The sequence below is a fragment of the Crinia signifera genome, chromosome 8 (genome assembly GCF_055691185.1).
Source record: "Crinia signifera chromosome 8, ASM5569118v1, whole genome shotgun sequence".
In the NCBI taxonomy this organism is placed as follows: Eukaryota; Metazoa; Chordata; class Amphibia; order Anura; family Myobatrachidae; genus Crinia; species Crinia signifera.
Genome location: NC_139224.1, coordinates 179,526,716 through 179,551,561, shown reverse-complemented (window position 1 = coordinate 179,551,561; position 24,846 = coordinate 179,526,716). Strand labels below are relative to the sequence as shown.

General features: G+C 51.4%; 1 protein-coding gene across 2 annotated transcripts in view; it reads right to left on the bottom strand.

Annotated features, from left to right (window-relative positions):
* The window catches only part of LOC146026861 (cytochrome P450 4B1-like), a 118,862-nt gene that overhangs the window by 14,217 nt on the left and 79,799 nt on the right, over nt 1-24,846 (bottom strand). For both annotated transcript variants that reach the window (XM_083157908.1, XM_083157907.1), the window contains 3 exons: nt 15,403-15,554; nt 14,763-14,869; nt 6,362-6,552 (listed from right to left, as the gene is read on the bottom strand). In XM_083157908.1, the coding sequence (XP_083014034.1) occupies nt 6,362-6,552; nt 14,763-14,869; nt 15,403-15,554 (450 nt within the window). The remainder of the gene's footprint in view (nt 1-6,361; nt 6,553-14,762; nt 14,870-15,402; nt 15,555-24,846) is intronic.

Below are 24,846 nucleotides of genomic sequence, written 5' to 3'. Positions count from 1 at the left end.
ACACTGGCTCCTCTTCCTCACCAAACGCTCTAAAACCACCTCCTCTCCTACACGCCCTACACTGGCTCCTCTTCCTCACTAAACACACTACATCCACCTCCTCTCTCCTACACGCCCTACACTGGCTTATTTTCCTCACCAAATGCACTACATCCACCTCCTCTCTCCTTCACGCCTTGCACTATCTCCTCTTCCTCAATAAATGCATAGTGCATTTATTGAGAAAGAGGAGCCAGTGCAAGGCGTGAAGGAGAGAGGAGGTGGATGTACTCTCCTACACACCTTACACTGGCTTTTCCTCACCAAACACGCTATATCAACCTCCCCTCTCCTACAAACACTACATTGGCTTTTCTTCCTCACCAAATGCACTAAATCCACCTCCTCTCTCCTACACATCCTACACTGGCTCCTCTTCCTCACCAAATGCACTACATCCAGCCCCCCCTCTCCTACACGCCTTACACTGGCTCCTCTTCCTCACCAAACGCACTAAATATACCTCCTCTCCTACATGCCCTACACTGGCTCATCTTCCTCACCAAATGCTCTAAAACCACCTCCTCTCCTACATGCCCTACACTGGCTCATCTTCCTCACCAAACACACTACATCCACCTCCTCTCCTACACGCTTTACACTGGCTCCTCTTCCTCACCAAACATGCTATATCAACCTCCCCTCTCCTACACACCCTACACTGGCTTTTCTTCCTCACCAAATGCACTAAATCTACCTCCTCTCTCCTACACACCCTACACTGGCTCCTCTTCCTCACCAAATGCATAACATTCACATCCCCTCCTACATGCCCTACACTGGCTCCTCTTCCTCATCAAACACACTACATCTACATCCTCTCTGCTACACTGGCTTCTCTTCCTCTCCAAGAGCACTACATACACTTCCTCTCCTACATGCCCTACACTGGATCATCTTCCTCTCCAAACACACAACATCCACCTCCTCTCCTACACGCTTTACAGTGGCTCATCTTCCTCTCCAAACACACTACATCCACCTCCCCTCTCCTACACTGGCACATCTTCCTCTCCAAATGCACAATATTCACCTCCCGTCGTACACACTGGCTCATCTTCCTACCACACACACTGCATCCGCCACCTCTCCTACACGCTTCACAGTGGCTCATCTTCCTCTCCAAACACACTACATCCACCTCCTCTCCTACACGCCTTACAGTGGCTCATCTTCCTCTCCGAACACACTACATCCACTTGCCCTCCTACACACCCTGCAATGACTCCTCTTCCTCACCAATTGCACTACATCTACCCCCCTTATCCTACACACCCTACACTGGCTCATCTTCCTCTCCAAATGCACTACATCCACGTCCCCACCTACATGCCCTACACTGGCTCATCTTCCTCTCCAAATGCACAATATATACCTGCCCTGCTACATGCCCTACACTGGCTCATCTTCCTCTCCAAACGCACTACATCCACTTCCCCTCCTACACTCCCTACACTGGCTCCTCTTACTCATCAAATGCACAACATTCATCACCCCTCCTACATGCCCTACACTGGCTCCTCTTACTCATCAAGCACACAGGGGTTAAAGTGGGGGGGAACGGGGTGGAACTGAGTTCCCCCACCTCTAATGGGAAAGTGGAACTAGCTCAACCTCCGTCTTGACCCTGCACAGTAATTCTTACAGAAAAGCATTATAGTTTGCAGGTGGATGCCAAAAACCATACCACTGGCCCTGGATCTGCCAAATAGGGGGAGAGGAAGAGGAGGAATTGGGTGGTCATGGGAGATGAGTTCCACCACCTCTCCAGGTCCACTTTAAGCCCTGCAAGCACACTACATCCACCTACACTCCTACACGCCATACACTGACTAATCTTCCTCACCAAATGCACAACATTCACCTGACCTCCTACATTCCCTACACTGGCTCATCTTCATCACCAAACGCATCACATCAACCTCCACACTCCTACACTGGCTCCTCTTCCTCTCCAAATGAAATGCATCTATCTCCCCTCTCCTACATGCCCTATACTGGCTCCTCTCCAATGCACAACATCCACCTACCCTCTCCTACATGTCCTACACTGGTTTCACTTCATCACCAAACATACTACATCCACCTCCCTTCTCCTACATGCCCTACACTGGCTGTTCATTCCTAACCAAAGGCACAACATCCATGTCCCCTACTACATGCCCTACACTGGCTCATCTTCCTCTCCAAATACACAATATACGCCTGCCCTCCTACACGCCTTACAGTGGCTCATCTTCCTCTCCAAACACACTACATCCACTTGCCCTCCTACACACCCTGCAATGACTCCTCTTCCTCACCAATTGCACTACATCTACCCCCCTTATCCTACACACCCTACACTGGCTCATCTTCCTCTCCAAATGCACTACATCCACGTCCCATCTTACATGCCCTACACTGGCTCATCTTCCTCTCCAAATGCACAATATATACCTGCCCTGCTACATGCCCTACACTGGCTCATCTTCCTCTCCAAACGCACTACATCCACTTCCCCTCCTACACTCCCTACACTGGCTCCTCTTACTCATCAAATGCACAACATTCATCACCCCTCCTACATGCCCTACACTGGCTCCTCTTACTCATCAAGCACACTACATCCACCTACACTCCTACACGCCATACACTGACTACTCTTCCTCACCAAATGCACAACATTCACCTGACCTCCTACATTCCCTACACTGGCTCATCTTCGTCACCAAACGCACCACATCAACCTCCACACTCCTACACTGGCTCCTCTTCCTCTCCAAATGAAGTACATCTATCTCCCCTCTCCTACATGCCCTATACTGGCTCCTCTCCAATGCACAACATCCACCTACCCTCTCCTACATGTCCTACACTGGTTTCACTTCACCACCAAACATACTACATCCACCTCCCTTCTCCTACATGCCCTACACTGGCTGTTCATTCCTAACCAAAGGCACAACATCCATGTCCCCTACTACATGCCCTACACTGGCTCATCTTCCTCTCCAAATACACAATATACGCCTGCCCTCCTACACGCCTTACAGTGGCTCATCTTCCTCTCCAAACACACTACATCCACTTGCCCTCCTACACACCCTGCAATGACTCCTCTTCCTCACCAATTGCACTACATCTACCCCCCTTATCCTACACACCCTACACTGGCTCATCTTCCTCTCCAAATGCACTACATCCACGTCCCATCTTACATGCCCTACACTGGCTCATCTTCCTCTCCAAATGCACAATATATACCTGCCCTGCTACATGCCCTACACTGGCTCATCTTCCTCTCCAAACGCACTACATCCACTTCCCCTCCTACACTCCCTACACTGGCTCCTCTTACTCATCAAATGCACAACATTCATCACCCCTCCTACATGCCCTACACTGGCTCCTCTTACTCATCAAGCACACTACATCCACCTACACTCCTACACGCCATACACTGACTACTCTTCCTCACCAAATGCACAACATTCACCTGACCTCCTACATTCCCTACACTGGCTCATCTTCGTCACCAAACGCACCACATCAACCTCCACACTCCTACACTGGCTCCTCTTCCTCTCCAAATGAAGTACATCTATCTCCCCTCTCCTACATGCCCTATACTGGCTCCTCTCCAATGCACAACATCCACCTACCCTCTCCTACATGTCCTACACTGGTTTCACTTCATCACCAAACATACTACATCTACCTCCCTTCTCCTACATGCCCTACACTGGCTGTTCATTCCTAACCAAAGGCACAACATCCATGTCCCCTACTACATGCCCTACACTGGCTCATCTTCCTCTCCAAATACACAATATACGCCTGCCCTCCTACACGCCCTACACTGGCTCATCTTCCTCTCCAAACACAAAAGAAGTGCTGACCACCTGCTCTATCTACATCTGATCCTGTCCTAAAGACCGTTCTCTTGAAACCGTGCAGAGCCTAAAGAATCCTGATGCCAAATCCAACTGGAAGGACATCCCGGGCTGGCTATCATTTACCATCTTTTGCCAACGGGCATACCTCCTAGGCATCTACCAGGACATACCATCATACGGCCATAATTACACGGACGCTCTCTGGACTTTTATGGACACAAGTTTCTGGATCAGTGCAGGTCCAATCAACACCACACGGGTGACTATATAAATACCTCACCTCTCCCAATAGGTCCATTGCCTTTTATTGTTTTTATATTTATATTTATTATTTTTCTTGTGTTTATTGTATACATGTGTATGAATTTATTTATTATTTATTAAATAATTTTATTGAATTGATGCAAGCACTTGAAACAGTACTTCTCTGAGCGCCGATTCTCCCCTCTGTTTTTGTTGTTCCTCGCCAATTACACTACATCTACCTACCTTCTCCTACATGCCCTACACTGGCACATTTTCCTCTCCAAACGCACAATATTCACCTCCCGTTGTACACTCCCTGCACTGGCTCATCTTCCTCTCCAAACACAGTACATCCACCACCTCTCCTCCACGCCTTACACTGGCTCCTCTTCCTCACCAAATGCACTACATTCTCCTCCCCTCTCCTACACACCCTACACTGGCTCCTCTTCCTCACCAAATGCACTACATCCTCCTCCCCTCTCCTACACACCCTACACTGTCTTCTCTTCCTCACCAATCACACTATATGTACCTCCCTTCTCCTACATGCCCTACATTGGCTCATCTTCCTCTCCAAATGCACAAGATACACCTGTCCTCCTACACGCCCTACACTGGCTCCTCTTCCTCACCAAATGCACTACATCCTCCTCCCCTCTCCTACACTGTCTTCTCTTCCTCTCCAAACACACTAAATCTACCTCCTCTCCAATATGCCTTACACTGACTCATCTTCCTCTCCAAATGCACTATATCCACTTGCCCTCCTACACACCCTACACTGGCTCCTCTTCCTCTCCAAGGGCAGAACATTCATCTCCCCTCCTACACACCCTACACTGGCTCCTCTTCCTCACCAATGCACTACATTCACCTACCCTCTCCTACTTGTACTACACTGGTTTCACTTAATCACCAAACACACTGCATCCACCTCCCTTCTCCTACACGCCCTACACTGGCTATTCATTCCTAACCAAAGGCACGACATACACCTCCCTTCTCCTACACGCCCTACACTGGCTCCTCTTTCACACCAAATGTATTATATCCACCTCCCCTACAAGCCCTACACTGTCTCCTCTTCGTCACCAAATGCACAACATTGACCTCCCCTCCTACACATACTACACTGGCTCCTCCTCCTCCTCACCAAACACACTACTTCCACCTCCCCTCTCATAGGGGGTTATTCTGTTTGGTACGGTGGGACCATATACAGTCGGATCAGGCTTTTTTTTCATCTGCGCATGCGTATCTTTCGCAATGCGCATGTGCGGCGACCTCACACCGCTCACGGACGGGTCTCTCCGTGTGAAAAAACCTGTCCTCAAGAGTACGGTCATTGTGGGCGGCATGTGGGCGTTTTTATGGGTGCAGCCGGAATAATGAGGAAAACTGGGTGAAAACATGGGCGTACACGGGAGTGTTCACACAAAATGCACAGTGCCACAACCGCCTCGATCGGCGAACACACCGTGCATATTGGCCCGAAAACAGTGGCTCCTCCTCCTCCCCCCCAAACACACTACATCCACCTCCCTTCCTACACACCCTACACTGGTTCCTCTTCCTCAAAAAATGCACTACATCCAACTCCCCTCTCCTACATGCCGCCTACACTGGCTCCTTTTCCTCAACAAATGCACTACATCCACCTACCCACTCCTACACTGGCTCCTATTTCTCTCCACATGCACTACATCCACCTTCTGTCTCCTGAACTGGCTCATCTTCATCACCAAATGCACTACATCCACCTCATCTCCTACGCGCCCTTTTCCGGCTCATCTTCCCTTCAGAATGCAACTAAGCCTCCTCACACTCACTTACACATCACAATCCGCTCCCAATTATATCCCTACCTCCTCTCCCTATACACTCCTGCGAGTCCTATTTTCTCCGCTAATGCACACCGCCTCTCCTGCCAACTGGTTTCATCCTCACACTCCTGCCTCCAGGATTTCTCATGTGCGGTTCCCTACCTCTGGAATTCTCTACCTCTCTCTCAGAGTCACCAGAACTTTAAACAGGCTTTCAAGACGCACTTCTTCCCCAAACATAGCCAAATCTCACCTGAAAACCTGTGTTCCATGCTTACTCTTCTGTGTCACCCTGTCTGCTTGCTACTTCCTAACCACAACTGTAATCATTGCATCTTGGAAAACAAAAACTAAAGACAAAGATGTTCTCACCACTCCACAGTGTTCCGCTCCCCTAGGACCTCTCGGATCTCCTCCCGGCATTTCTCCTGGTGCTCCGGGTACTTGGCCAGACAGTATAATGTCCAGGAGATTCCGCTGGCTGTGGTATCATGTCCCTCAAACATGAACGTGTCCACCTCCGCCTGCAGGTCCTCATCAGACAGGCCCTGACCGTTCTCATCCTGAGGAGTTGTAGAGAAAAAGGCTCTTAAAGTATGTAATTGCAAATCGACCAAAACTGTAAAGCCCCAAATCGGGTTCTGCAAACACTAAAATGTTGATGTGGCAAATATGTGTGATGTACATGCATGCCGCAGTCATGTGACAAATGTGTGTGATGCAGGTGCATGCTGCAGTCATGTGACAAATGTGTGTGATGTAGGTGCATACCGCAGTCACGTGACCAATGTGTGTGATGTAGGTGCATGCTGCAGCCATGTGACAAATGTGTGTGATGTAGGTGCATGCCGCAGTCATGTGACAAATGTGTGTGATGTAGGTGCATACCGCAGTCACGTGACCAATGTGTGTGATGTAGGTGCATGCTGCAGTCATGTGACAAATGTGTGTGATGTAGGTGCATGCCACAGTCATGTGACATGTGTACGATGCAGGTGCATGCCGCAGTCATGTGACAAATGTGTGTGATGTAGGTGCATGCCACAGTCATGTGACAAATGCGTGTGATGTAGGCGCATGCCACAGTCATGTGACAAATGTGTGTGATGCAGGTGCATGCCGCATTCATATGACAAATGCGTGTGATGTAGGTGCATGCCACAGTTATGTGACAAATGCGTGTGATGTAGGTGCATGCCGCAGTCATGTGACAAATGTGTGTGATGTAGGCGCATGCCGCAGTCATGTGACAAATGTGTACGATGCAGGTGCATGCCGCAGTCATGTGACAAATGTGTGTGATGTAGGTGCATGCCGCAGTCATGTGACAAATGTGTGTCATGTAGGTGCATGCCGCAGTCATGTGAAAAATGTGTACGATGCAGGTGCATGCAGCAGTCACGTGACAAATGTGTACGATGCAGGTGCATGCCGCAGTCATGTGACAAATGTGTGTGATGTAGGTGCATGCCGCAGTCATGTGACAAATGTGTGTCATGTAGGTGCATGCCGCAGTCATGTGAAAAATGTGTACGATGCAGGTGCATGCAGCAGTCACGTGACAAATGTGTACGATGCAGGTGCATGCCGAATTCATGTGACAAATGTGTACGATGCAGGTGCATGCAGCAGTCACGTGACAAATGTGTACGATGCAGGTGCATGCCGAATTCATGTGACAAATGTGTACGATGCAGGTGCATGCCACAGTCATGGGACAAATGCGTGTGATGAAGGTGCATGCCACAGTCATGTGACAAATGTGTGTGATGCAGGTGCATGCCGCATTCATATGACAAATGCGTGTGATGTAGGTGCATGCCACAGTTATGTGACAAATGCGTGTGATGTAGGTGCATGCCGCAGTCATGTGACAAATGTGTGTGATGTAAGCGCATGCCGCAGTCATGTGACAAATGTGTACGATGCAGGTGCATGCCGCAGTCATGTGACAAATGTGTGTGATGTAGGTGCATGCCGCAGTCATGTGACAAATGTGTGTCATGTAGGTGCATGCCGCAGTCATGTGAAAAATGTGTACGATGCAGGTGCATGCAGCAGTCACGTGACAAATGTGTACGATGCAGGTGCATGCCGAATTCATGTGACAAATGTGTACGATGCAGGTGCATGCCACAGTCATGGGACAAATGCGTGTGATGAAGGTGCATGCCGCAGTCATGTGAAAAATGTGTACGATGCAGGTGCATGCAGCAGTCACGTGACAAATGTGTACGATGCAGGTGCATGCCGAATTCATGTGACAAATGTGTACGATGCAGGTGCATGCCACAGTCATGGGACAAATGTGTGTCATGTAGGTGCATGCCGCAGTCATGTGAAAAATGTGTACGATGCAGGTGTATGCAGCAGTCACGTGACAAATGTGTAATATGCAGGTGCATGCCGAATTCATGTGACAAATGTGTACGATGCAGGTGCATGCCACAGTCATGGGACAAATGCGTGTGATGAAGGTGCATGCCGCAGTCATGTGACAAATGTGTACGATGCAGGTGCATGCCACAGTCATGGGACAAATGCATGTGATGCAGGTGCATGCCGCATTCATGTGACAAATGCGTGTGATGTAGGTGCATGCCACAGTCATGCGACAAATGCATAGGTGCATGCCGCAGTCATGTGACAAATGTGTGTGATGTAGGTGCATGCCAAAGTCATGTGACAAATGTGTACGATGCAGGTGCATGCCGCAGTCATGTGACAAATGTGTGTGATGTAGGTGCATGCCGCAGTCATGTGACAAATGTGTACGATGCAGGTGCATGCCACAGTCATGGGACAAATGTGTGTGATGTAGGTGCATGCCGAAGTCACGTGAAAAATGTGTGTAATGCAGGTGCATGCCGCAGTCATGTGACAAATGTGTACGATGCAGGTGCATGCCGCAGTCACGTGACAAATGTGTGTGATGTAGGTGCATGCCGCAGTCACGTGACAAATGTGTGCCATGTAGGTGCATGCCGCAGTCATGTGACAAACATGTGCGATGCAGGCGCATGCAGCAGTCATGTGACACATGTGTGCGATGCAGGCGCATGCCGCAGTCATGTGACACATGTGTACGGTGCAGGTGAATGCCGTCACAGTCATGTGACAAATGTGTGCGATGCAGGCGCATGCCGCAGTCAATGTGTGTAATGTAGATATACGGCGCAGTCACGTGACAAATGTCATTTTTGTAGAATATGTGCATTGGGTTGGATTAAGTTATAAGTGACTGTGTGAATCGGCCCCAGAACTCCCCCTCCCTGGCAGTCTTAGACCTGATCGCTGGGCTGTGTGAATCGGCTCCACAGCTCCCCCTCCCTGGCAGTCTTAGACCTGATCGCTGGGCTGCGTGAATAGGCCCCACAACCCCCCTTCCCTGGCAGTCTTAGACATGATCGCTGGGCTGTGTGAATCGGCCCCACAGCTCACCCTCCCTGACAGTCTTAGACCTGATCGCTGGGCTGTGTGAATCGGCCCCACAACCCCCCCCCCCTCCCTGGCAGTCTCAGACCTGATCGCTGGGCTGCGTGAATCGGACCCACAACTCCCCCTCCCTGGCAGTATTAGATCTGATCGCTGGGCTGTGTGAATCGGCCCCACAACTCACCCCCCCTGGCAGTCTTAGACCTGATCGCTGGGCTGTGTGAATCGGCCCCACAGCCCCCCCTCCCTGGCAGTCTTAGACCTGATCGCTGGGCTGTCTGAATCGGCCCCACAACCCCCCCTCCCTGGCAGTCTTAGACCTGATCGCTGGGCCGTGTGAATCGGCCCCACAGCTCACCCTCCCTGGCAGTCTTAGACCTGATCGCTGGGCTGTGTAAATCGACCCTACAACACCCCCTCCCTGGCAGTCTTAGACCTGATCGCTGGGCTGTGTGAATCGGCCCCACAGCTTACCCTCCCTGGCAGTCTTAGACCTGATCGCTGGGCTGTGTGAATCGGCCCCATAACCCCCCCTCCCTGGCAGTCTTAGACCTGATCGCTGGGCTGTGTGAATCGGCCCCACAGCTTACCCTCCCTGGCAGTCTTAGACCTGATCGCTGGGCTGTGACAGACTTTCCCCTCTGGATGCAGCGCTGAGTGAGCCAAGACTTACTAAGTGCTGCTAAGGGCTGTGTGAATCGGCCCCACAACCCCCCCCCTCCTGGCAGTCTTAGACCTGATCGCTGGGCTGCGTGAATCGGACCCACAACTCCCCCTCCCTGGCAATATTAGATCTGATGGCTGGGCTGTGTGAATCGGCCCCACAACTCACCCTCCCTGGCAGTCTTAGACCTGATCGCTGGGCTGTGTGAATCGGCCCCACAACCCCCCCTCCCTGGCAGTCTTAGACCTGATCGGTGGGCTGTGTGAATCGGCCCCACAGCCCCCCCCTCCATGGCAGTCTTAGACCTGATCGCTTGGCTGTGTGAATCGGCCCCACAGCTCACCCTCCCTGGCAGTCTTAGACCTGATCGCTGGGCTGTGTGAATCGACCCCACAACCCCCCCTCCCTGGAAGTCTTAGACCTGATCGCTGGGCTGTGTGAATCGGCCCCACAGCCCCCCCTCCGTGGCAGTCTTAGACATGATCGCTGGGCTGTGTGAATCGGCCCCACAGCTCACCCTCCCTGGCAGTCTTAGACCTGATTGCTGGGCTGTGTGAATCGACCCCACAACTCACCCTCCCTGGCACCCTTAGACCTGATCGCTGGACTGTGTGAAGCGGCCCCACAACCCCCCCTCCCTGGCAGTCTTAGACCTGATTGCTGGGTTGTGTGAATCGGCCCCACAGCTCACCCTCCCTGGCAGTCTCAGACCTGATCGCTGGGCTGCGTGAATCGGACCCACAACTCCCCCTCCCTGGCAGTATTAGATCTGATCGCTGGGCTGTGTGAATCGGCCCCACAACACCCCCTCCCTGGCAGTCTTAGACCTGATCGCTGGGCTGTGTGAATCGGCCCCACAACCCCCCCTCCCTGGCAGTCTTAGACATGATCGCTGGGCTGTGTGAATCGGCCCCACAGCTCAACCTCCCTGACAGTCTTAGACCTGATCGCTGGGCTGTGTGAATCGGCCCCACAACCCCCCCCCCCTCCCTGGCAGTCTTAGACCTGATCGCTGGGCTACGTGGATCGGACCCACAACTCCCCCTCCCTGGCAGTATTAGTTCTGATCGCTGGGCTGTGTGAATCGGCCCCACAACTCACCCTTCTTGGCAGTCTTAGACCTGATCGCTGGGCTGTGTGAATCAACCCCACAACCCCCCCTCCCTGGCAGTCTTAGACCTGATCGCTGGGCTGTGTGAATCGGCCCCACAGCTCACCCTCCCTGGCAGTCTTAGACCTGATCGCTGGGCTGTGTGAATCGACCCCAAAGCCCCCCCTCCCTGGCAGTCTTAGACCTGATCGCTGGGCTGTGTGAATCGGCCCCACAGCTCACCCTCCCTGGCAGTCTTAGACCTGATCGCTGGGCTGTGTGAATCCACCCCACAACTCACCCTCCCTGGCATGCAGCGCTGAGTGAGCCAAGACTTACTAAGTGCTGCTAAGGCCATGGGGAGTAGGAAGCTGCTGCTGACGGGGAATGCCTATGTGTTCTAGGATACTCCCCAAAAATGCACGGTTACCGCCCCCAAACAACCAAAGGGTTATAATCAACCTGTGAGCAGCCAGCGATGGCCAGTTGTGATCAGTAAACCCCTATATACCCTGTATATTACACAGCTGGTGGTGCAAGTGACCTACCGGGTGACCTGCATTGTATTAGTGTATGCACCACGCAGATATCAGAATCTCCCCCTTGGCACAGGGGCATAGAAGCGAGAACATGCCCGCTGTACTGGTGCAGTGGTCAGGGGTAACCTCAGTACCTTGGCACAGGGGCAGAGAAGCGAGAACATGCCCGTTGTACTAGTGCAGTGGTCAGGGGTAACCTCAGTACCTTGGCACAGGGGCAGAGAAGCGAGAACATGCCCGCTGTACTGGTGAAGTGGTCAGGGGTAATCTCAGTACCTTGGCACAGGGGCAGAGAAGCGAGAACATGCCTGCTGTATTGGTGCAGTGGTCAGGGGTAACCTCAGTACCTTGGCACAGGGGCAGAGAAGTGAGAACATGCCCACTGTACTGGTGCAGTGGTCAGGGGTAACCTCAGTACCTTGGCACAGGGGCAAAGAAGCGAGAACATGCCCGCTGTACTGGTGCAGAGGTCAGGGGTAACCTCAGTACCTTGGCACTGGGGCAAAGAAGCGAGAACATGCCCGCTGTACTGGTGAAGTGGTCAGGGGTAATCTCAGTACCTTGGCACAGGGGCAGAGAAGCGAGAACATGCCCGCTGTACTGTGGCAGAGGTAAGGGTTAACCTCAGTACCTTAACACAGGGGCAGAGAAGCGAGAACATGCCCGCTGTACTAGTGCAGGGGTCAGGGGTAACCTCAGTACCTTGGCACAGGGGCAGAGAAGCGAGAACATGCCCGCTGTACTAGTGCAGTGGTCAGGGGTAACCTCAGTACCTTAACACAGGGGCAGAGAAGCGAGAACATGCCCGCTGTACTAGTGCAGTGGTCAGGGGTAACCTCAGTACCTTGGCACAGGGGCAGAGAAGCGAGAACATGCCCGCTGTACTGGTGCAGTGGTCAGGGGTAACCTCAGTACCTTGGCACAGGGGCAGAGAAGCGAGAACATGCCCGCTGTACTGGTGCAGTGGTCAGGGGTAACCTCAGTACCTTGGCACAGGGGCAGAGAAGCGAGAACATGCCCACTGTACTGGTGCAGAGGTCAGGGGTAACCTCAGTACCTTGGCACAGGGGCAGAGAAGCGAGAACATGCCCGCTGTACTGGTGCAGTGGTTAGGGGTAACCTCAGTACCTTGGCACAGGGGTAAAGAAGCGAGAACATGCCCGCTGTACTGGTGCAGAGGTCAGGGGTAACCTCAGTACCTTGGCACAGGGGCAGAGAAGCGAGAACATGCCTGCTGTACTAGTGCAGTGGTCAGGGTTAACCTCAGTACCTTGGCACAGGGGCAGAGAAGCGAGAACATGCCCGCTGTACTGGTGCAGTGGTCAGGGGTAACCTCAGTACCTTGGCACAGGGGCAGAGAAGCGAGAACATGCCCGCTGTACTAGTGCAGTGGTCAGGGGTAACCTCAGTACAATGGCACAGGGGCAGAGAAGCGAGATCATGCCCGCTGTACTGGTGCAGAGGTCAGGGGTAACCTCAGTACCTTGGCACAGGGGCAGAGAAGCGAGAACATGCCCGCTGTACTGTGGCAGAGGTCAGGGTTAACCTCAGTACCTTAACACACGGGCAGAGAAGCGAGAACATGCCCGCTGTACTAGTGCAGGGGCCAGGGGTAACCTCAGTACCTTGGCACAGGGGCAGAGAAGCGAGAACATGCCCGCTGTACTAGTGCAGTGGTAAGGGGTAACCTCAGTACCTTGGCACAGGGGCAGAGAAGCGAGAACATGCCCGCTGTACTGGTGCAGAGGTCAGGGGTAACCTCAATACCTTGGCACAGGGGCAGAGAAGCGAGAACATGCCCGCTGTACTGGTGCAGTGGTCAGGGGTAACCTCAGTACCTTGGCACAGGGGCAGAGAAGCGAGAACATGCCCGTTGTACTAGTGCAGTGGTCAGGGGTAACCTCAGTACCTTGGCACAGGGGTAGAGAAGCTAGAACATGCCCGCTGTACTAGTGCAGTGGTCAGGGGTAACCTCAGTACCTTGGCACAGGGGCAGAGAAGCAAGAACATGCCCGCTGTACTAGTGCAGTGGTCAGGGGTAACCTCAGTACCTTGGCACAGGGGTAGAGAAGCTAGAACATGCCCGCTGTACTAGTGCAGTGGTCAGGGGTAACCTCAATACCTTGGCACAGGGGCAGAGAAGCGAGAACATGCCCGCTGTACTGGTGCAGTGGTCAGGGGTAACCTCAGTACCTTGGCACAGGGGCAGAGAAGCGAGAACATGCCCGTTGTACTAGTGCAGTGGTCAGGGGTAACCTCAGTACCTTGGCACAGGGGTAGAGAAGCTAGAACATGCCCGCTGTACTAGTGCAGTGGTCAGGGGTAACCTCAGTACCTTGGCACAGGGGCAGAGAAGCAAGAACATGCCCGCTGTACTAGTGCAGTGGTCAGGGGTAACCTCAGTACCTTGGCACAGGGGTAGAGAAGCTAGAACATGCCCGCTGTACTAGTGCAGTGGTCAGGGGTAACCTCAGTACCTTGGCACAGGGGCAGAGAAGCGAGAACATGCCCGCTGTACTGGTGCAGAGGTCAGGGGTAACCTCAATACCTTGGCACAGGGGCAGAGAAGCGAGAACATGCCCGCTGTACTGGTGCAGTGGTCAGGGGTAACCTCAGTACCTTGGCACAGGGGCAGAGAAGCGAGAACATGCCCGTTGTACTAGTGCAGTGGTCAGGGGTAACCTCAGTACCTTGGCACAGGGGTAGAGAAGCTAGAACATGCCCGCTGTACTAGTGCAGTGGTCAGGGGTAACCTCAGTACCTTGGCACAGGGGCAGAGAAGCAAGAACATGCCCGCTGTACTAGTGCAGTGGTCAGGGGTAACCTCAGTACCTTGGCACAGGGGTAGAGAAGCTAGAACATGCCCGCTGTACTAGTGCAGTGGTCAGGGGTAACCTCAGTACCTTGGCACAGGGGCAGAGAAGCGAGAACATGCCCGCTGTACTGGTGCAGTGGTCAGGGGTAACCTCAGTACCTTGGCACAGGGGCAGAGAAGCGAGAACATGCCCGCTGTACTGGTGCAGTGGTCAGGGGTAACCTCAGTACCTTGGCATATAATAGAATGTCCAGGAAATCCAAGTGTCTCTTCTGCTTCACCTTCTCCAGCTCCGTCACCTGTGTGAGCGCTTCCTTCCTCTGTCTGATTACATTATCTAGAAAAGACGCATATTATTCATTTATTCATCAGCAAAATAAGTACAAGCCCCACCCACTGCTGACCCAATGCCCCACCCACTGCTGGCACTATGCCCCACCCACTGCTGGCCCTATCTTCCACCCACTGCTGGTCCTATGCCCAATCCACTGCTGGTCCTATGCCCAATCCACTGCTGGCACTATGTCCCACCCACTGCTACCCTATGCCCCACCCACTGCTGGCACTATGTCCCACCCACTGCCGGTCCTATGACCCACCCACTGCTGGCCAAATGCCCCACCCACTGCTGGCCCTATGTCCCATCTACTTCTGGCCCTATGCCCCACCCACTACCGGCCCTATGCCCTGCCCACTGCTGGCCAGATGAACCACCGCTGACCAAAAAAACTTTTGTCAATATCGACCTATTGGCTGTCTACCTAGACATGTTGATATAATCCACATCTAAGGATTTATCTGCATTACAGTGTGCTCCTCTCATCTATACCGGAACAGTGACCAACAGAATCGTAGCGCACTGATACTGACTTGTGTGTTCATGGGCGGTCTTCAGGGCTCTCCGGAAGCGGGGTCCATATGGGCTCAGGTGGAAGATCAGAGAGTTATGGAGGGGGTAATTGCGGGACCTGTATTCCACGAGGTAGGACAGCTCATACACAGCACTGATGTACTCATTCTCACTGCACAGAGAGGACACAGAAGTATCAGTACAAGTATGTGGGTGCAGTACCCCATTATGGACACTAGGGGGTAATTGCGGGACCTGTATTCCACGAGGTAGGACAGCTCATACACAGCACTGATGTACTCATTCTCACTGCACAGAGAGGACACAGAAGTATCAGTACAAGTATGTGGGTGCAGTACCCCATTATGGACACTAGGGGGTAATTGCGGGACCTGTATTCCACGAGGTAGGACAGCTCATACACAGCACTGATGTACTCATTCTCACTGCACAGAGAGGACACAGAAGTATCAGTACAAGTATGTGGGTGCAGTACCCCATTATGGACACTAGGGGTAAGTGCGGGACCTGTATTCCACGAGGTAGGACAGCTCATACACAGCACTGATGTACTCACTCTCACTGCACAGAGAGGACACAGAAGTATCAGTACAAGTATGTGGGTGCAGTACCCCATTATGGACACTAGGGGGTAAGTGCGGGACCTGTGTTCCACCAGGTAGGACAGCTCATACGCAGCACTGATGTACTCATTCTCACTGCACAAAGAGGACACAGAAGTATCAGTACAAGTATGTGGGTGCAGTACCCCATTATGGACACTAGGGGTAAGTGCGGGACCTGTATTCCACGAGGTAGGACAGCTCATACACAGCACTGATGTACTCACTCTCACTGCACAGAGAGGACACAGAAGTATCAGTACAAGTATGTGGGTGCAGTACCCCATTATGGACACTAGGGGGTAAGTGCGGGACCTGTGTTCCACCAGGTAGGACAGCTCATACGCAGCACTGATGTACTCATTCTCACTGCACAGAGAGGACACAGAAGTATCAGTACAAGTATGTGGGTGCAGTACCCCATTATGGACACTAGGGGGTAAGTGCGGGACCTGTGTTCCACCAGGTAGGACAGCTCATACGCAGCACTGATGTACTCATTCTCACTGCACAAAGAGGACACAGAAGTATCAGTACAAGTATGTGGGTGCAGTACCCCATTATGGACACTAGGGGTAAGTGCGGGACCTGTATTCCACGAGGTAGGACAGCTCATACACAGCACTGATGTACTCACTCTCACTGCACAGAGAGGACACAGAAGTATCAGTACAAGTATGTGGGTGCAGTACCCCATTATGGACACTAGGGGGTAAGTGCGGGACCTGTGTTCCACCAGGTAGGACAGCTCATACGCAGCACTGATGTACTCATTCTCACTGCACAGAGAGGACACAGAAGTATCAGTACAAGTATGTGGGTGCAGTACCCCATTATGGACACTAGGGGGTAAGTGCGGGACCTGTGTTCCACCAGGTAGGACAGCTCATACACAGCACTGATGTTCTTATTCAAACTGCACATGGAGGACACAGAAATATCAGTACAAGTATGTGGGTGCAGTACCCCATTATGGACACTAGGGGGTAAGTGCGGGACCTGTGTTCCACCAGGTAGGACAGCTCATACGCAGCACTGATGTACTCATTTTCACTGCACAGAGAGGACACAGAAGTATCAGTACAAGTATGTGGGTGCAGTACCCCATTATGGACACTAGGGGGTAAGTGCGGGACCTGTGTTCCACCAGGTAGGACAGCTCATACACAGCACTGATGTACTTATTCAAACTGCACAGAGAGGACACAGAAGTATCAGTACAAGTATATGGGTGCAGTACCCCATTATGGACACTAGGGGGTAAGTGCGGGACCTGTGTTCCACCAGGTAGGAAAGCTCATACACAGCACTGATGTACTCATTCTCACTGCACAGAGAGGACAAAGAAGTATCAGTACAAGTATATGGGTGCAGTACCCCATTATGGACACTAGGGGGTAAGTGCGGGACCTGTGTTCCACCAGGTAGGAAAGCTCATACACAGCACTGATGTACTTATTCAAACTGCACAGGGAGGACACAGAAGTATCAGTAGAAGTATGTGGGTGCAGTACCCCATTATGGACACAAGGGGTAAGTGCGGGACCTGTGTTCCACCAGGTAGGACAGCTCATACACAGCACTGATGTACTCATTCTCACTGCACAGAGAGGACACAGAAGTATAAGTACAAGTATATGGGTGCAGTACCCCATTATGGACACTAGGGGGTAAGTGCGGGACCTGTGTTCCACCAGGTAGGACAGCTCATACACAGCACTGATGTACTCATTCTCACTGCACAGAGGACACAGAAGTATCAGTACAATTATGTGTGTGCAGTACCCCATTATGGACACTAGGGGGTAAGTGCGGGACCTGTATTCCAAGAGGTAGGACAGCTCATGCACAGCACTGATGTACTCACTCTCACTGCACAGAGAGGACACAGAAGTATCAGTACAAGTATGTGGGTGCAGTACCCCATTATGGACACTAGGGGGTAAGTGCGGGACCTGTATTCCAAGAGGTAGGACAGCTCATGCACAGCACTGATGTACTCATTCTCACTGCACAGAGAGGACACAGAAGTATCAGTACAAGTATGTGGGTGCAGTACCCCATTATGGACACTAGGGGGTAAGTGCGGGACCTGTATTCCACGAGGTAGGACAGCTCATACACAGCACTGATGTACTCATTCTCACTGCACAGAGAGGACACAGAAGTATCAGTACAAGTATGTGGGTGCAGTACCCCATTATGGACACTAGGGGGTAAGTGCGGGACCTGTATTCCACGAGGTAGGACAGCTCATACACAGCACTGATGTACTCACTCTCACTGCACAGAGAGGACACAGAAATATCAGTACACGTATGTGGGTGCAGTACCCCATTATGGACACTAGGGGGTAAGTGCGGGACCTGTATTCCACCAGGTAGGACATCTCATACACAGCACTGATGTACTCACTCTCACTGCACAGAGAGGACACAGAAGTATCAGTACAAGTATGTGGGTGCAGTACCCCATTATGGACACTAGGGGGTAAGTGCGGGACCTGTATTACACGAGGTAGGACAGCTCATACACAGCACTGATGTACTCACTCTCACTGCACAGAGAGGACACAGAAGTATCAGTACAAGTATGTGGGTGCAGTACCCCATTATGGACACTAGGGGGTAAGTGCGGGACCTGTGTTCCACCAGGTAGGACAGCTCATACGCAGCACTGATGTACTCATTCTCACTGCACAGAGAGGACACAGAAGTATCAGTACAAGTATGTGGGTGCAGTACCCCATTATGGACACTAGGGGGTAAGTGCGGGACCTGTGTTCCACCAGGTAGGACAGCTCATACACAGCACTGATGTTCTTATTCAAACTGCACATGGAGGACACAGAAATATCAGTACAAGTATGTGGGTGCAGTACCCCATTATGGACACTAGGGGGTAAGTGCGGGACCTGTGTTCCACCAGGTAGGACAGCTCATGCACAGCACTGATGTACTCATTCTCACTGCACAGAGAGGACACAGAAGTATCAGTACAAGTATGTGGGTGCAGTACCCCATTATGGACACTAGGGGGTAAGTGCGGGACCTGTATTCCACGAGGTAGGACAGCTCATACACAGCACTGATGTACTCATTCTCACTGCACAGAGAGGACACAGAAGTATCAGTACAAGTATGTGGGTGCAGTACCCCATTATGGACACTAGGGGGTAAGTGCGGGACCTGTATTCCACGAGGTAGGACAGCTCATACACAGCACTGATGTACTCACTCTCACTGCACAGAGAGGACACAGAAATATCAGTACACGTATGTGGGTGCAGTACCCCATTATGGACACTAGGGGGTAAGTGCGGGACCTGTATTCCACCAGGTAGGACATCTCATACACAGCACTGATGTACTCACTCTCACTGCACAGAGAGGACACAGAAGTATCAGTACAAGTATGTGGGTGCAGTACCCCATTATGGACACTAGGGGGTAAGTGCGGGACCTGTATTACACGAGGTAGGACAGCTCATACACAGCACTGATGTACTCACTCTCACTGCACAGAGAGGACACAGAAGTATCAGTACAAGTATGTGGGTGCAGTACCCCATTATGGACACTAGGGGGTAAGTGCGGGACCTGTGTTCCACCAGGTAGGACAGCTCATACGCAGCACTGATGTACTCATTCTCACTGCACAGAGAGGACACAGAAGTATCAGTACAAGTATGTGGGTGCAGTACCCCATTATGGACACTAGGGGGTAAGTGCGGGACCTGTGTTCCACCAGGTAGGACAGCTCATACACAGCACTGATGTTCTTATTCAAACTGCACATGGAGGACACAGAAATATCAGTACAAGTATGTGGGTGCAGTACCCCATTATGGACACTAGGGGGTAAGTGCGGGACCTGTGTTCCACCAGGTAGGACAGCTCATACGCAGCACTGATGTACTCATTTTCACTGCACAGAGAGGACACAGAAGTATCAGTACAAGTATGTGGGTGCAGTACCCCATTATGGACACTAGGGGGTAAGTGCGGGACCTGTGTTCCACCAGGTAGGACAGCTCATACACAGCACTGATGTACTTATTAAAACTGCACAGAGAGGACACAGAAGTATCAGTACAAGTATATGGGTGCAGTACCCCATTATGGACACTAGGGGGTAAGTGCGGGACCTGTGTTCCACCAGGTAGGAAAGCTTTATACACAGCACTGATGTACTCATTCTCACTGCACAGAGAGGACAAAGAAGTATCAGTACAAGTATATGGGTGCAGTACCCCATTATGGAAACTAGGGGGTAAGTGCAGGACCTGTGTTCCACCAGGTAGGAAAGCTCATACACAGCACTGATGTACTTATTCAAACTGCACAGGGAGGACACAGAAGTATCAGTACAAGTATGTGGGTGCAGTACCCCATTATGGACACAAGGGGTAAGTGCGGGACCTGTGTTCCACCAGGTAGGACAGCTCATACACAGCACTGATGTACTCATTCTCACTGCACAGAGAGGACACAGAAGTATAAGTACAAGTATATGGGTGCAGTACCCCATTATGGACACTAGGGGGTAAGTGCGGGACCTGTGTTCCACCAGGTAGGACAGCTCATACACAGCACTGATGTACTCATTCTCACTGCACAGAGGACACAGAAGTATCAGTACAATTATGTGTGTGCAGTACCCCATTATGGACACTAGGGGGTAAGTGCGGGACCTGTATTCCAAGAGGTAGGACAGCTCATGCACAGCACTGATGTACTCACTCTCACTGCACAGAGAGGACACAGAAGTATCAGTACAAGTATGTGGGTGCAGTACCCCATTATGGACACTAGGGGGTAAGTGCAGGACCTGTGTTCCACCAGGTAGGACAGCTCATACACAGCACTGATGTACTCACTCTCACTGCACAGAAAGGACACAGAAGTATCAGTACAAGTATGTGGGTGCAGTACCCCATTATGGACACTAGGGGGTAAGTGCGGGACCTGTGTTCCACCAGGTAGGACAGCTCATACACAGCACTGATGTACTCATTCTCACTGCACAGAGAGGACACAGAAGTATCAGTACAAGTATGTGGGTGCAGTACCCCATTATGGACACTAGGGGGTAAGTGCGGGACCTGTGTTCCACCAGGTAGGACAGCTCATACACAGCACTGATGTACTCACTCTCACTGCAAAGAAAGGACACCAAAGTATCAGCACAAGTATGTGTGTGCAGTACTCCATTATGTACACTAGGGGGTAAGAGCGGGACCTGTGTTCCACCAGGTAGGACAGATCATACACAGCACTGATGTACTCATTCTCACTACACAGAGAGGACACAGAAGTATCAGTACAATTATGTGGGTGCAGTACCCCATTATGGACACAAGGGGTAAGTGCGGGACCTGTGTTCCACCAGGTAGGACAGCTCATACACAGCACTGATGTACTCATTCTCACTGCACAGAGAGGACACAGAAGTATAAGTACAAGTATATGGGTGCAGTACCCCATTATGGACACTAGGGGGTAAAAGCGGGACCTGTGTTCCACCAGGTAGGACAGCTCATACACAGCACTGATGTACTCATTCTCACTGCACAGAGGACACAGAAGTATCAGTACAATTATGTGTGTGCAGTACCCCATTATGGACACTAGGGGGTAAGTGCGGGACCTGTATTCCAAGAGGTAGGACAGCTCATGCACAGCACTGATGTACTCACTCTCACTGCACAGAGAGGACACAGAAGTATCAGTACAAGTATGTGGGTGCAGTACCCCATTATGGACACTAGGGGGTAAGTGCGGGACCTGTATTCCAAGAGGTAGGACAGCTCATGCACAGCACTGATGTACTCATTCTCACTGCACAGAGAGGACACAGAAGTATCAGTACAAGTATGTGGGTGCAGTACCCCATTATGGACACTAGGGGGTAAGTGCGGGACCTGTATTCCACGAGGTAGGACAGCTCATACACAGCACTGATGTACTCATTCTCACTGCACAGAGAGGACACAGAAGTATCAGTACAAGTATGTGGGTGCAGTACCCCATTATGGACACTAGGGGGTAAGTGCGGGACCTGTATTCCAAGAGGTAGGACAGCTCATGCACAGCACTGATGTACTCACTCTCACTGCACAGAGAGGACACAGAAGTATCAGTACAAGTATGTGGGTGCAGTACCCCATTATGGACACTAGGGGGTAAGTGCGGGACCTGTATTCCAAGAGGTAGGACAGCTCATGCACAGCACTGATGTACTCATTCTCACTGCACAGAGAGGACACAGAAGTATCAGTACAAGTATGTGGGTGCAGTACCCCATTATGGACACTAGGGGGTAAGTGCGGGACCTGTATTCCACGAGGTAGGACAGCTCATACACAGCACTGATGTACTCATTCTCACTGCACAGAGAGGACACAGAAGTATCAGTACAAGTATGTGGGTGCAGTACCCCATTATGGACACTAGGGGGTAAGTGCGGGACCTGTATTCCACGAGGTAGGACAGCTCATACACAGCACTGATGTACTCACTCTCACTGCACAGAGAGGACACAGAAATATCAGTACAAGTATGTGGGTGCAGTACCCCATTATGGACACTAGGGGGTAAGTGCGGGACCTGTGTTCCACCAGGTAGGACAGCTCATACGCAGCACTGATGTACTCATTTTCACTGCACAGAGAGGACACAGAAGTATCAGTACAAGTATGTGGGTGCAGTACCCCATTATGGACACTAGGGGGTAAGTGCGGGACCTGTGTTCCACCAGGTAGGACAGCTCATACACAGCACTGATGTACTTATTAAAACTGCACAGAGAGGACACAGAAGTATCAGTACAAGTATATGGGTGCAGTACCCCATTATGGACACTAGGGGGTAAGTGCGGGACCTGTGTTCCACCAGGTAGGAAAGCTTTATACACAGCACTGATGTACTCATTCTCACTGCACAGAGAGGACAAAGAAGTATCAGTACAAGTATATGGGTGCAGTACCCCATTATGGAAACTAGGGGGTAAGTGCGGGACCTGTGTTCCACCAGGTAGGAAAGCTCATACACAGCACTGATGTACTTATTCAAACTGCACAGGGAGGACACAGAAGTATCAGTACAAGTATGTGGGTGCAGTACCCCATTATGGACACAAGGGGTAAGTGCGGGACCTGTGTTCCACCAGGTAGGACAGCTCATACACAGCACTGATGTACTCATTCTCACTGCACAGAGAGGACACAGAAGTATAAGTACAAGTATATGGGTGCAGTACCCCATTATGGACACTAGGGGGTAAGTGCGGGACCTGTGTTCCACCAGGTAGGACAGCTCATACACAGCACTGATGTACTCATTCTCACTGCACAGAGGACACAGAAGTATCAGTACAATTATGTGTGTGCAGTACCCCATTATGGACACTAGGGGGTAAGTGCGGGACCTGTATTCCAAGAGGTAGGACAGCTCATGCACAGCACTGATGTACTCACTCTCACTGCACAGAGAGGACACAGAAGTATCAGTACAAGTATGTGGGTGCAGTACCCCATTATGGACACTAGGGGGTAAGTGCAGGACCTGTGTTCCACCAGGTAGGACAGCTCATACACAGCACTGATGTACTCACTCTCACTGCACAGAAAGGACACAGAAGTATCAGTACAAGTATGTGGGTGCAGTACCCCATTATGGACACTAGGGGGTAAGTGCGGGACCTGTGTTCCACCAGGTAGGACAGCTCATACACAGCACTGATGTACTCATTCTCACTGCACAGAGAGGACACAGAAGTATCAGTACAAGTATGTGGGTGCAGTACCCCATTATGGACACTAGGGGGTAAGTGCGGGACCTGTGTTCCACCAGGTAGGACAGCTCATACACAGCACTGATGTACTCACTCTCACTGCAAAGAAAGGACACCGAAGTATCAGCACAAGTATGTGTGTGCAGTACTCCATTATGTACACTAGGGGGTAAGAGCGGGACCTGTGTTCCACCAGGTAGGACAGATCATACACAGCACTGATGTACTCATTCTCACTACACAGAGAGGACACAGAAGTATCAGTACAATTATGTGGGTGCAGTACCCCATTATGGACACAAGGGGTAAGTGCGGGACCTGTGTTCCACCAGGTAGGACAGCTCATACACAGCACTGATGTACTCATTCTCACTGCACAGAGAGGACACAGAAGTATAAGTACAAGTATATGGGTGCAGTACCCCATTATGGACACTAGGGGGTAAAAGCGGGACCTGTGTTCCACCAGGTAGGACAGCTCATACACAGCACTGATGTACTCATTCTCACTGCACAGAGGACACAGAAGTATCAGTACAATTATGTGTGTGCAGTACCCCATTATGGACACTAGGGGGTAAGTGCGGGACCTGTATTCCAAGAGGTAGGACAGCTCATGCACAGCACTGATGTACTCACTCTCACTGCACAGAGAGGACACAGAAGTATCAGTACAAGTATGTGGGTGCAGTACCCCATTATGGACACTAGGGGGTAAGTGCGGGACCTGTATTCCAAGAGGTAGGACAGCTCATGCACAGCACTGATGTACTCATTCTCACTGCACAGAGAGGACACAGAAGTATCAGTACAAGTATGTGGGTGCAGTACCCCATTATGGACACTAGGGGGTAAGTGCGGGACCTGTATTCCACGAGGTAGGACAGCTCATACACAGCACTGATGTACTCATTCTCACTGCACAGAGAGGACACAGAAGTATCAGTACAAGTATGTGGGTGCAGTACCCCATTATGGACACTAGGGGGTAAGTGCGGGACCTGTATTCCAAGAGGTAGGACAGCTCATGCACAGCACTGATGTACT